The following is a 14,344-nucleotide window of genomic DNA, read 5'->3' on the forward strand; positions in this document are numbered from 1 at the left end:
TCCAGCGGGCTTTCAGTGTCACTCTGTAGTTCAGGCAGGTCTTGAATTTGCAATCCTCTAGCCTCAGGCCTGATTATCAGGAATTATAGGCTTGCTTTGCCATGTCAGGCTATGAGTTTTCATTCTTCACAAACTATATAAACAAGTGAAAATTCAAAAATGCAAATATTGACCATAGCAGACAAGGAATTAAGATAGACTGATTTTAATTATTGATGACACAAGCCCACATGTTGGCACATTTTACAACAAACTGCAAACTCAAAATTTCAGTAGACTTTTTTTTTTAAATGATTGGGTTCGAAACCTAGTGCCTTGGAGGCCTTACACAAGTATGTTACCACTAGGCAACACCCCTGCCCCAAATCAAACTTTAGTTCTTTCATCAGGTAAGGTTGGACACACTTGTAATCCAAGAACTTTAGAAGCTGAAGTATGAAGATTGGGCGTTGGTGGCGCACGCCTTTAATCCCAAGGCAGAGGCAGGCAGATCTCTGTGAGTTCAAGGTCAGCCTGGTCTCCAGAGCGAGTGCCAGGATAGGCTCCAAAGCTACACAGAGAAACCCTGTCTCGAGAGAAAAAAAAAAAAAAGATTGTCATTTTGAGTCTTTCTTGGGGTACAATGAGATTACAATTCAAAAAAAACAAAACAAAGAAAAGTAAAAAGGAAAATACAATCTTCCATGCACACGATGAAGGCTAAAATTTCTTTTTGTGTCAAAGAAACTCATCAAAACATTAAAAGCACTCACAATACACAAACAGAATATATGGTAACGCACTGTTACAGTGATTTCCATGGGAACACCTGGGTGACGCTCGCCCCTCGAGAACTGGTTAAGGTAGCAGGTGTTACTATTCACATCTCTCCTCACCTCTGCAAGGTCACAATTTAGGAATGATTATTAAAACAGTAATTTACTCACTATGGGTAGTAAGAAGCACATTTGGAATAAAAATGAACTTCAGTCGATTGTGTTTCATAATAATCTAGTACATTATTTTAGTATAGCTATATAGCTCCAACTTACCATGTATCTAAATGGCCTGTATGGGTTTTGGTTTGATCTATGGTTCTGTTTCTAATAAGCTTTCATTAACTAGTTAGTAGTATTCATTAGTGAAATACATTCTCAGACAAAGTGTTATTTAGGTTAAAAAATGTAAGTACTACATCAAACATTTGAATTAACATTTGATAAGCTAAGTTAATTCTTCCTCTCATTACTCCTTTTAGCCTATTCCGGTGTGTGTGTGTGTGTGTGTGTGTGTGTGTGTGTGTGTGTGTGTGTGTGTGTGTGTGTGTGTGTGTGTGTGTAGAGGTGGAAGACACCATATAGGTGCCTGAGGAGGCCAGAAGATGGTCTTGAATGCCATGGAGCTGTAGATGCAGGTAGCTGTGAGCTGACTGAGGAGGACCTTGGGAACCAAACTGGTCCTTCCCAAGAATGAAGAGAAAATGTTCTTCACCACTGAGCCACCTCCAGCCTTTCACCTTGTGTTTGGAGACGGTCTCTCATTGTGTTTATTGATTCATTAGACTGGCTAGACAAGTCCCCAGGATACTGATGTTTCTGCCTCTTAAATCAGGGCTATATATTTATGTCTCTGGACCCCATTCTTTAAATGGGTGCAGAGGAGCTGAACTTCATTCCTCATGACCACACAGCAAGTGCCTTAATGACTCAGCCATTTTTCTAGGCCCCTATTCTATAGATGTTTTTGGTAGTAGCTTCTGTTTCCTTTTACAGGGAAAAACTAGTTCTTAGTTGCCTGCTACAAACTGTTACATTCATTATGTTCAACATTATTGTGCCTAAGATCTCTTCAAGTTTGAACAGAATAGGGAAGAGGCCAAATGTGTACATTTATATAGTTAAAACAACTGCAGAACAGCCAAGTAAAATATACATGTCTACTGTAAAACTGTGAGATACCGCATTTATTTTCTCTAGGATCTTAGCATATTTCTAAAGCATATACGGTTGCTTAGGATGTGATGAAATAAGGTCAAAGACAAGATATCATATTTCAGTGTCATAAATACTGATGGGAATTATTATATTTTTTGCCAAAAGAAATACATAATACATTCCTCATCACAAAATTAATTAAAGCCAATGCTTTTTTTAATACGTAAATATACTTGAGATTTAGTTTCCGACCTTCAAGAATTCCTTTCCAAAATGTTAAAGTCCTGTGGAAAATTGGAGAATCTTCACTTGAAATAATAAAAACTTTAAGTAGAAGTAAAACAGACAGATATAGTAGTTAGCTTGGGTTTAACAGTGAGGCCCCAAAATCATTGGTGTTCATGTGTTCTCTCCCCATGACTGTTGTATTCTGAGATCAGTAATGGGTAAATTGTCAAAATAAAATCATTCTTAACACTAGTCAGATTAAATTAGAAGTAAAACCATAACAGTACTGTCACTAGGACACTAGGCCAAGAGAATGTTCATGAGATGACTAAATACACATCGAAGCTCAAAATTCATTAAAGTTATTTTGATGCATTCCTCCAACAAGAAATCTAGTCTTTGTAAGAGGTGAATTCATGTTCATCCCATTTCTAGAACACACTACATTCCAACATGATCTTTCTTTGTAGAAATAGTTTTGTGAGATAAAATTGTAAAGCACAACAAAAATGTTTACAGGCCTAGGCAACATTCTAATTTACAAAACTATGAATTTTGTAGTTAATAAGGAAAGAACATGTAAAGTACTTTTGAGACCCCCAAATTTTATGTTATAGGATTTACAGATCAATAAATAGATCTAATCTTATTTGAGAAATAAGTAGTATTAAAAATTAAATAATACTCCACAGATGCTAGTATTTTTCATTTAGAGATTGGGGTTCATTCTAACCCAGTGTTTGATTAATTGATGTGCAATAGCTCGGCTTGGTGGTACAAAGAATGCTTGCTGCTTCCCTTTGGTAAGAACATCCATAACCTAAAACATAACCGAGAGACAGCACATTAGAGGACCAAGTAATACAACATTCCTAGTTGCTTCAGTGAGTTAATGTTTCAGCTTTTAACATTCCAGAAAGGCACATAAAAGAAAGCCATGAATGAAAGCAAAATACATGTTCTGCACTTCAAATGAAGTTAACTTTTTGGTATACAATCCCTACAATCCTTTTCCTACAATCCCGAAACAACAATCTAATTTCTTTTATGATTATAAAACAAAAATCAGTTTGATTATGGGCAAAGCCATAAATAATCCTACATCATTAATGTGCTACATTGTGTCCCTTTTTTCTAATCAAATTTTGGGTTTGTAAAACAAAAGAAAACAAAAACAGCAACAAACCTCAAAATCAGTCCATTAGTTTATCTCTTTTACTTAAAAATGTAATTTTAAAAAGTTTATGAAAATATATTATGACATATTTATGTATTTAATGACATCTATGTCTGTCTTGTCCTTCAGTATATTTCTTTTTTCCTTTTCTTTATTCTTCATTTCATATATATGAAAAGAAAATAAAGATATAAAATATTTTATATTTTAATATTAAGATATTTTATAAAACATTATAAGAAATATAAAAATATTTTATAATATTTATAAATATGTATGATAGAACAATATGTAATAGTATATGAAATATAATACACAATAAAATATATACATATACACATTTTAAAAGGTGGAGTCTCACTCTGCAGTCCAGGCTGTCCTGGGACCCACACTGTAGATTGTACTCAAATTCTTGGCAAGCCATATGCTTCAGCATTATCTTTCAAAATACATAAGAGCTTCAAAGACTTCAAGCGTTTTTCCCGATTTGTTGAGAGCAATTTGCTTTAATGTAAACATCTGAGATTAATATTTGATATGTCTGAATGAATATAAATACTTTAAGTTGACTAAAAGGGATCATCATTCATTCTTCACTCAGCACAACATGTGAAATTTGAAATGGCAGAGAACCATCATTCTAGGAGAATCTCACAGGACACGTCAGCAATGCACGTTTTCTATATGGAATTATCAATGATATCATCATCCATTCATAATGAGGGGGCTGCAGCCATTCATCCCACTTGCTGAAATCTGCTTCCTTGCTGCATGCCTAAACCAATACTATCAGGGAGCAATCGATAGAATAAGGAAATTAAATTGAACTTTACCTGTTCTCTAGTGAACCATCGGGCATCCTCTATTTCATTCTTGTCAACTTTAATTTCTGTAGACACTGCCACAGCTAAACAACCAATCATTAAGGAGGAGGGCATTGGCCATGGCTGACAAGAGACATACTCAACATGGCCAACCTTGACTCCACTTTCCTCTTCTACTTCTCTCCGCACAGCATCTTCTATTGTCTCCCCTAATCAGATGAGGCAAAGGAACAAGTGGCTGCTCAACATGGCTTGGATGCTGTGAGCCCCAAACAGTTCAAACATTTTGAAATCACCCTGGAAAGAGCCCCCATTCACTGAATGCCAAGTCTAGACTGGAAGGGCAGAAAGTGTTACATCCGGAAGTCTGTGGCCACAGCTAGAATATCAAAATGCCAACAATCAACTTACATTTCTTAAAAGCCCCAAGTTGGCAGTTCTGTAAAAAAGAAATTCCAAAATCTGCAATTACACATACTGTTGCCTAAACATTGTTAAAAATTTTTATTATCTCAAGCATCACTCTCCATAAGCAAATTATTTCATGAATTTTATAAATGGCTTGTTTTCTCCGCCATTAAAAATCTTTGGTTTTATTCTGAGATAGGGTCTTAAGTAGCTCATGTTGACCTTGAACTTGCTATGTAGCTGAGGCTATTCTTTGTCTGCTGAGTCTAGTGTCTCTACTTCCCAAGTGTTAGTGTTGCAGACAAGCAAGTACTAGGACAATCAGCTTTCTTAAAAACCTTGGGATTCAAATCAAGATGAATTCTTTCTAAGCATTGTTTTTCCCTATGAATGAATGTTCTGGATTTGGGAAAGTCCAAATAATAAAAATATTTTAAGGTAAAATTAATTTGGATGTTTAGAAATTTTAAAGTTTATAATAGTATTTAATGAGACATATTTTTAAATATAGTTTTTATTTCAAATAGATTGATGCATTCTCTATACACAAGTTCTTGTATTTACTATGCAAATTACACAGTGAAAATAGGCCACAGACTAGTAGAAGAGTTTGCCAGACCATAATAACAATAAATGTGTAAAATCAATTTTAACTAAGGTTAAGAAACTGGAACAAAACAGACAAAGGACACAATTATCTACAATGAAAAGGAATGGTGCGTGTGTCATGCACATTTGATAATGACATTTCATCAGTAAAGCAATGGAAACACATGCAATGAATGACACACTATTTTGTACCTCTCTGAAGGACAAACTATAAAATCTGAAAATAGGAAAACCCCATGCTGGACCTGGTGACACTTGCCTATGATCCCAACACTTGGTAGGCCAAGGCAAGAGGATAAGTTGGAAGCTCATCTGGGCTATAGTGCAAACAATCTTTTCAAATACCAAAGTGTGAAACTTCCAAGGTGGCAAAGATATGGACGAATATAACATTCATGTTCTATTGGTGGGGGGTGTGAGCTATCAGGGACTACTTAGAGAGACACTTGGAAACATTTAGTAAAGTTTAATATGCTAATATAGGCAGTGACATTCTACTCTACGTATATACCGGATGTAGCTCTTGTAAATGCGGAACAGAAATACTACATACAGTATTGTTTTCAATAGTTGAAATCTTTAAATAAACTAAATATCCACAGCAGAACAGCTGAATATACACCAGAAAACTCATGTGAAATACTACTTGGTAGTTAAAAATGGCTTACACTTTAAAAAATTATTTAATCATAAATATACTGTTTTGATTATATTATTTTCCCTCCCCAATTCTGCCCAGATCCTCCTCATCTCCTTACCCACCCACCTTCATGCTCTCTTTCTTTCAAAAAAAAGCAAAAACCAAAACAACAAAAAGTCAAAATAGACAAAAAAGAAAGACAGGAGGATGGGGAGGAGGAGGAGGAGGAGGAGGAGGAAGAAGAAGAATTAGAATAAGAATAAGAATAAGAATAAGAATAAAAAGGAGAAGGAGAAGGAGAAGAAGAAGAAGACGACGACGACGACTAAGAAATACCAAAACAAAATAAAAACATATGGAGTCAATTTTGTGTTGCTCAACTACTTTTGGGTTGTGGTTGATATGCTCAGTGACACTCCATTGGGGCAAACTGATTTTCCCTTTCACAGAATGTATCAATTCCAAATAACTTCTTTGTTAGAAGTGGTACTTTGTGTCCACATCCCCTTCTCAGTGCAAGACAGTGACTAGTATCCTGCAAGGACTCAGGGGTGGGACTGCCTGGGTTTAAATTGTTTCTCCACAGGGGTGATCTGGGGGAGTTATGCAGCCCTGTGGCATAATGCCACCACCTGTGAAAGTGATGCAACAGTGCCCACTTTATAAGATTGCAAAAGGATCAGAATATTTAACACAGGCATTTCCAGTTGAGTGACAGGGAATATATGTTTACTACTATAATTACCCAACAGTGCAGACTAAAACTAAATGCTGAGATTAAACATTACTAATCTATAAATGTTCACTCATTTGCTTTGGAACACCTAATATAATCCTATTACAAGTGAGTCATTGGCTCTGACTGACATGTAAAAATGGATGAAAGAGAATATTTTATTTTACAGAACCAATGTGCTACTAAAGTCCACAATTTATACGTATGTATTACAGGGTGGTGTTGATCACTGTAGGGAAAGGTCAGGAAGGATGCCTGTGAATGCAGCTATGGAGGCTAATGACTGGGATAATCATACAGCCCTTAGAAAGGGTGCCACTTACATCTAGCACTGAAGAGAGAGGTGTAAGCCACCTGGATTGCTGGTCAAAAGCAATGTATGACAAAGCAAATATGAAATTTTAATAAACAAATTACCTTACTTGTTAAAATTTGAAAATGTTACAATGCTTAAATTTCTGGGTTAAAATACTGTTTTGAGTATTTCAGGGTTGGTTGGGTGGCTCAGCAGATAAAAGCACTTGCCACCAAGCTGGATGACTTAAGTCTGGGACACACATAATTGAAGGAGAAAACTGACAAACTTGTTGTCTGTCCTTAACAGTGCAACCTTCATATATATGTATATACACCCATGAGTACATACATAGTATGTACATGCATTAAGAAAAATGAAGCAAAATTTTTAAACGTTTCCATTTACAGCATGGCATTTATTGTGGGCTATATCTCATATTCGATGTTTCAAAGGCTTACCAGGTTCAATAAATCCAGCGAGACAAGTAAACATGCCTGGGGGGAATCGCTTTTGCCTGCCTAAAAGACATTTGGTTCCATCTGGGTGGATAACCTGCATGATCACTACTGGATCTGTTTAAAAACAAGCAAACAAATCAAACAGACACACAGGTAACAGGAAATACAACTGGACTCATCAGGCGATAATACCATGTGGGGATAAGATCCTTACAGGGACCAGATTCCTGTTTATATGACACTTCCTTTCTGCTCTGATGTGCTTGATAAACAGCTGAGAAATTGCACAGCCTATTTTTAGTAAGTGAGAGGAAGGTGATTTTACCATCCCCAATTCCAATCTTAGCAACATTTACTCTGTCCTTAGGCTATACTAGGCACAAGTTAAAGTAGATCATGGACATTGAAAAATTCACATTTTACTAAAAAAAGTAGGGTAAATTCCTTTCCCCCTTTCATCTCAATCCTCAATAAGATGCTTTTGAAAGTGAGCGTGGCTCTTTAGTTAGGTTTGGATCACTGAAATAATAACACATGGAAAACAGTTAATTTCTCTAGAAGTTATTAACATAAAAAACCCTCCTCACAAGGTCCTGAAGAGGGCCAGGACATAACATTCCTTGGCTAGGCAATCAAATAGTAAGCTGCCACTTGCTCCCTGGAGACTTCATCAGGGGTCTGCTGAGTCTATCTAATTTCTCTGCAATTTTAAGGGTTAGACTATGGGATTTCTCCAGCTAGAGCAGAAACAGCAGTAACTAGGAGGGGAGGCATAACCACAAGGCTGGGGAATGCCTCCAACAGGAACTCAACCACTTGAGACTTTATGATCCCTGCATGGAGAGGAGTCACACTGACTGGCTTTGAAATGAAGCTTTCCAACACAGCAAATTCATGAACTGATTAAACCAGAGGTCAGTCATGACTAATTGTGAACAATGAGTCTTTTACTCAATAATCACGACATACGTTCAATGAAAATGTCAGCATTTTAGTTCCTCAGAACTTTCCAGACTATCTTCTGACCTAAGATTACAGGTAGTTGAGAGTTCATTTTCAACAAACCAACAAAATAAACACCCCCTCCATGCACAAAATAAAAAACAAAAACAAAGCCACAGGGCTGCAGAGGCAGCTCAATAGTTAAGAGTGCTTGCTGCTCTTAGAGAGAACGAGAGTACATAGCCTAGCACCCACATTGGGTAGTTCTCAGTGAACCATGACTTCAGCTCAATGGGATGATACTGTCTACAGGTCTACAGGGCACCTGCATATTTACATTCTCTCTCTCTCTCTCTCTCTCTCTCTCTCTCTCTCTCTCTCTCTCTCACACACACACACACACACACACACACACACACTTCAAAAGAAGAAAAGCCTTACCAACTCTTGGATATGATGTATTGTGGACGCCATGCAGACTGGGACAGTTTTCTTTTAAACACACTCTTTTATAGCCACCTTCTTCGATTTTAGTTGCGCTGCCACAGGTTGGGCAGAACTTGTATCGATTATGCCATGCGAGAACAGATCTTGCTTGAGCTACAACCCCTTATAAAAAGAAGTACAGGAAGTTTTATTTCCATGCAAATGTGGAGCAGTGTGTAGGTACAATGCTTTGAAGCTACGTAAGGATATACATTGTTTTCTGAATTACTGCTTGGCCAATGGCTTTAGTATTTATTTATTTACTTATTTACTTTTTATTTTTTCTTTTTAGTATTTAATAACTTTTAATACAAGGCTCAAGATTTTAGGTCACTTTTTTTTTGCTGTAAGTCCTAGAGATAAACATATTTGATATATAATATAGGTAATGTTTCTTTCTTATTTTTCTCCATTTCTTAATTTAAATTAGAAACAAGATTGTTTTACATGTCAATCCCAGTTCCCTCTCCCTCCCCTAGTATTTATTTTTATGATGAATCATTATTTTATTCATTGTTTTATATTTTGTTTTAAACATTTTATTGTAATAATCTCACAAATAAAAATATCAAACAGCTAGATTATGGCAGCCATGCAAAAAAGCTATTTTTCCTTTCAATGTAATTTTCAATATGCAAGTGAAAACTCTATCTTCACTAGCACCACTCTAATGTGCCGCCTGCCTCCTGGACACTACAACAATGAATCCACTTGTGCTAAGTAAGGATCCTTACCTCCACTCTATCTATATACCTACAATCTGTGCTTTATGAAGTAGCTAGCTTTAACATTGTTCTTTAAAACACACAACACACACACACGCACGCACGCACGCACGCACGCACGCACACACACACACACACACACACACACACACACACGAGGATGGACAAGCACTACTCCGGTAGCAGCAATAAATGGGCATTTAGAATAAAACTCTCTCTCTCCCTCTCTCTCTCTTTCTTCCCCCCTCCTTTTGATGATATTATAAAGCCCAGAAACAGAAAACACAACATCGAGGTCCTTGGCATCGTGTTCAAAGTATATCAGGGACTCAAACATGAAGAGGAATTAAAGAAACCATCACACAGGGAGCTTCACTGGGAGGAAACTGAGCTTGGCTGACTGAAACTGCTGCCAGAGCTGGAAGGAAGAGTGTCCTGGGTGTGTAAACCACACACACACACACACACACACACACACACACAGAAAACCACACACACACACACACACACACACACACACACACACACACACAGAAAACCACACACACACACACACACACACACACACACACACACACACACACACACAGAACCCCCCTCCAAACTCGCTTATAAGCCAGGCAGATAACCACACAGGCGAGCATTTCCTTTCCTCACCGGCTTCTTTTTCTTTCAGCTGCAAAAGAGCCGGCATCGGAGGGTGCAGAAAATAACAGTTTTCATGTCTTTGCTTAAACTCTTCAGCGGCGACAGGTTCGATGCCGAGAGCAAACCAAGCAACCAGACCATCCTCGTCTTCCTCTGGGACGCCTTCAGTATTCTTACGCCACCCCTTTCTCATCTCGAGTTCTACTCCAAGGAACACCAAGGTGATCTTCTCAGGGTGCGCCAAGAAATCCTTTACATCTGCATGGTTCAGCTGGCAGAGCCTGACTTCCGGCTGCTGGGAACTCTCTTTGTTGCCACCCAGAGTAACCAGGGGGTTTAGGTCTGAGAAAAGGATATAAATGGTGGCTGGGTGGCTCTCTTTAGCTTGCAGCCAGTCACAATTATTTCTTTTGTCACTCCTCCGGTCCAGTAGTGTTCTGCTAAAATAATTTTCACATTCGTCTACTTCACTGGTTAGGAACCAAGGCTTCTTCCCACCTTTTGCATTAGCTAACATGTTAGCTATGTGCTTATAACCCCAAAATACAGCGATATCCAGCGCAGTTTGATGTGACTTGTTGACAAGTGACCTGTCACATCTAGACAGAAGAAAACAATGGGGAGGAAAACAAAATGAGAAATAAAATCTTTCTCTTGTGTTTATTTTAGCAAGATACATATATAGCCCTACTATTTTATGTTTTTTGTTTTTCTTTTTCATCATTTGGTGCATAGTTTACTACTGAAGGTTAAAAGAACCATGTAACAATTGTAAGAAACAAAGGTTAATGATGGTAGACATTTAAATAAAATGAAAACGTGTCTCTCTGTGTCACAAAGAAATGCAAACATTCTATATACTCCATGGTAGCCATGCGGAGACTCACCCTTTTTATATAGAAGAAAGACATTAAACTCCTCAGAGACATTTTCTTTGAAAAAGTAAGAAGGGTTAACTTCCCAATGAAGAAATTATTCTCTAAACTATTTCTCAAATGTAGCTCTGAGTGAGAGACCTTGCCTGACATACATGAAGACTTGTGTTCAATTTCTAACACTGACCAAAAACAAAAACAAACAAAAACAAAACAAAACCCTGAGCATTGAGCTATTTACTAGCCCATCAATAAAAATCCATGAAAGGACAACGTGAAAGGACATGATAGCAGAGATTAAAGCACAAACCCTTTGAGGTGGTACAGCCCTAAGGTGTTTACCCTTTGTCAAGCAGAAGCTGGACAGCATCAGGATGCCCGTTCCGTGCCGCATACATTAAGGCGGTCCAGCCATTTTCAGAGGTTGCGTTGAGCAGGGATGGAGAATGACTGAGTATCCCTGCCAACTGGGCAACATCCCCTTCTGCAGCGGAACAGTGGAGTTTGGAAATGATTTCCCGCTTTGGATTTCCTTTTTCGTATGACATTTCTTCCTTAAAACAAACAAAAAACAAGGAAAACCTTACTTGCTGTTGCTTTTTGCCTGGATGGATGATATATATTTAAGAGATGACCTTGGAGACAACGTAAGTTTCCAAACCTACACCCATCAAAAGATAACTCACGGACAACTGCTATTGCCATGTAGACTCTGAAAATGTTATCAGTCGAGAATCATAATTTAATGTATGTGCCTAAGAGTAGGTGGGAAGCTACTCTTAGATGTGGAGCTTGGAGCTTGGGATGGTAGAGGGGGCAGTAACAACACAGTAAAAAGGAGTGGGGATCTGAGGACAGAGAAACATGGCGGGACAGGGTTAGAGCAGGTGACATTAGAGGCAGATGTTTCAGCAGATGATAAGAAGTATCCTATACTATGTCATAGATGTCATCTCTCAAAAATTATGGCTCTACAGTTACTCAAGAGCTTTTAAAACTTCACATAAAAACAATTTACTGGCTAACCTTCCATAATTAATTTTGCAATCCATATGGTACTGAGTTTTGTTCACGGTGTGAGGTAGACTAGGTCAGGATTTTTCATTCGTGGATAATGCATGAGTCAGCACCATCCTTGAAATTATCTTTGTCTCTTTGCACTGCAATGTTATCCTTGTCACAAATTAGATGATGATGATGCAGGTTTTGTTGGCCACTCTGTAGTCCCTGAAGCAATTTTTAAAATGATTAACCTCAACTGCCCTGATATTGTTTTGTTGTAAACAAAGGGACGCCCTGGTCTTAAATTTGTAGTTCTTAATTTGTAATACAGAGTTATGCAAAAAAAAAAAAAAAAAACCCAAAGCAAAGCAAACTACAGACTGAAAAAATATGGTTTGTGTTTCAGCTATCTGTTAACCAGAAAATATTCTTTCTTCTTAGTTCTACTGCAAGTCTTATCTTTTGGATTTTGAAATAGCAATCAGGCTAGTTAAACCTTCAGTGTAGTCGGTACAAAGTTGAGGAAAATAATCTGTCAAAGATCAACTTGCTGATTTGGGATCCGCTTTCCTGCCCCTGCCTTCTGTTATTTATAAATAGTTTAATTTCATTTTACATTCCAACCACAGTTCTTCCTCCCACCCATGCCCCACCCCCATTCCACTCCTCTCAAAGGGTACCACCTCCCAGGGGGAGTCAACGAAGCCTGGCACACTAAGTTGAGAGGAAGAACTGAGGTTGGAATGTAGAAATTAAATTATAAAATAAATAAAAATGGCTTAAAGCTGTCTAAGGTAACTCAAGAAACTTGTTTAAAATGTGTTCGCCCCGAAGCCAGGAGTAACCTCTACATCTATCAGTTTCCTTTGACCGTATTCACTTTACTTATTTCCCCACTTTTTTCATACTGAAGTTTAAAAATACTTTAAAATATCGTGGCCATGGTAGTAATATTACAGGACTTAATATGAAGCGCTGCTACGTGTCTTCCAAAGTCCCTTTCTCTTAAATCACATGCACAAGCTCCTGCTGCAGGGAGTTTCTCCAGGGAAGTTTACTTTGCGTGCTTCACTGTTCCCTGTTCAGAGGTCATGGTTGCAGAGTTCAGGTCACTCCTTCGATGTCCTCACAGATCACCCCGGGTGCCTGCAACCCTGGCCACACAAACATGTTGTGCCACACACTGCCATCAAAGCAATAGGTACGCACAAAACACCCTGGGGACTAAGAAGTAAAAAACACAAGCCCCCTGTGCTTTAGCTTTCTCAATGTAAACGTCATTTAGAAGTACCACCGGGTCGCCTTCCAGGGAAGGCGCTGCGGGACCTGTGCATCATTTCTTCCCTGTGGCAGGGCGAGGCTGGGAGGGCAGCGGAGAGGGAGAGCCTTGCCCCTGCTTTGCGATGCTATTCCCAGAGGGCAATCAGAAGAGTTTTAAAGGCGCTGATTTTAACCACACCAACATTCATTTTTACTAAGTAAGTAACCTGGGGCCCTAGACCTGCCCGGCACGGCTCCAGCAGGATACATTAGGGCGTCAGGGTGGCCCTGACCACGAAGCCACCAACCATCACTTCGTAACGTCTACACTCGCTGGGCTGTCAAGGCCAGTTTAACCCCCAGACAGCCCACGCCAGCAGGCCAAACGCCTTGAGCAGTTACTTTTTCTTCTATTGCTCGATTCCTTCTGTCAAGCAGGGACGCATCCCAGGGAGTTTGCTTCAGCCCACGGAAACTTGGCTGGCAAGCTCAGCAGCTGTGGCCCGCACGCAGCAGCCACAGGTCCGCGTCCCGCGCCTGCGCCCTCCAAGCCCCTGCCAGGCTGCGCCACCAGCCCGCCAGGGACGCCCAGGGACAGCACGCCCTGGAAGGTCTCGGGCCGCTGGGGCTACTAACCCAAGTGTGGCCAGAGAAACCGCGACCGCGACGCAGGACTCCGTGGGCAAACTCAGCTCTCACTGCTCCCTGCCCTGGAGATAGCTTTCGGGACTTCCGGCGGACGGCCACCGTCCCCGCACAGCTTTATGGGAGATGTAGTTTAAAGGCCACCCACTGTGCACGGCTGGAGATTGGGGCGGGGTGGGGTGGTATGGGGTGGGGTAGGGACTTGGACTTCTCACTGACAGTGGGAAAGAACGCTGCTAATTCTTCCCCCAGGTGGAGGTGTGCGGAGAAAAGAGTTGATGATGTGATGATGATCTGGGCAAATCATCTTGTCTTGCAGTATTTCTCATCCGGCTCGCCAACTTTCTTTCATATGCTGCAATACAGTTCAGTGTCGTTGAGTTTTCAAAAGTGTTGTATAAAATGTTACAATCTGTTCACACATTAGGTTAGGACTATGTCTAGTTTTTTTATCCGTTTACTTTCATTTT

General features: G+C 39.3%; 1 protein-coding gene across 3 annotated transcripts; it reads right to left on the reverse strand.

Moving 5' to 3' along the window:
* Positions 1-189: 189 nt before the first annotated feature.
* On the reverse strand, positions 190-13,982 carry Nudt12 (nudix hydrolase 12). Of its 3 annotated transcripts, XM_027397733.2 has the most exons (8): positions 13,866-13,973; positions 11,994-12,194; positions 11,310-11,521; positions 10,102-10,691; positions 8,675-8,842; positions 7,292-7,405; positions 4,152-4,351; positions 190-2,961 (listed from the first exon to the last, which is right to left on the reverse strand). In XM_027397733.2, exons 3-8 carry the CDS (start codon positions 11,513-11,515, stop codon positions 2,851-2,853), a joined length of 1,389 nt encoding a protein of 462 aa, XP_027253534.1. In that variant the 5' UTR covers positions 11,516-11,521; positions 11,994-12,194; positions 13,866-13,973; the 3' UTR covers positions 190-2,850. The 3 variants fall into 3 exon arrangements, with proteins under 3 accessions (XP_027253534.1, XP_027253533.1, XP_027253532.1); XM_027397732.2 differs by lacking the exon at positions 11,994-12,194 and having other exon boundaries at positions 11,310-11,517; positions 13,866-13,982; XM_027397731.2 differs by lacking the exon at positions 11,994-12,194 and having other exon boundaries at positions 13,866-13,982.
* Between the last annotated feature and the right edge of the window lie 362 nt (positions 13,983-14,344).

This window comes from Cricetulus griseus, chromosome 2 (assembly GCF_003668045.3).
Source record: "Cricetulus griseus strain 17A/GY chromosome 2, alternate assembly CriGri-PICRH-1.0, whole genome shotgun sequence".
NCBI lineage: Eukaryota > Metazoa > Chordata > Mammalia > Rodentia > Cricetidae > Cricetulus > Cricetulus griseus.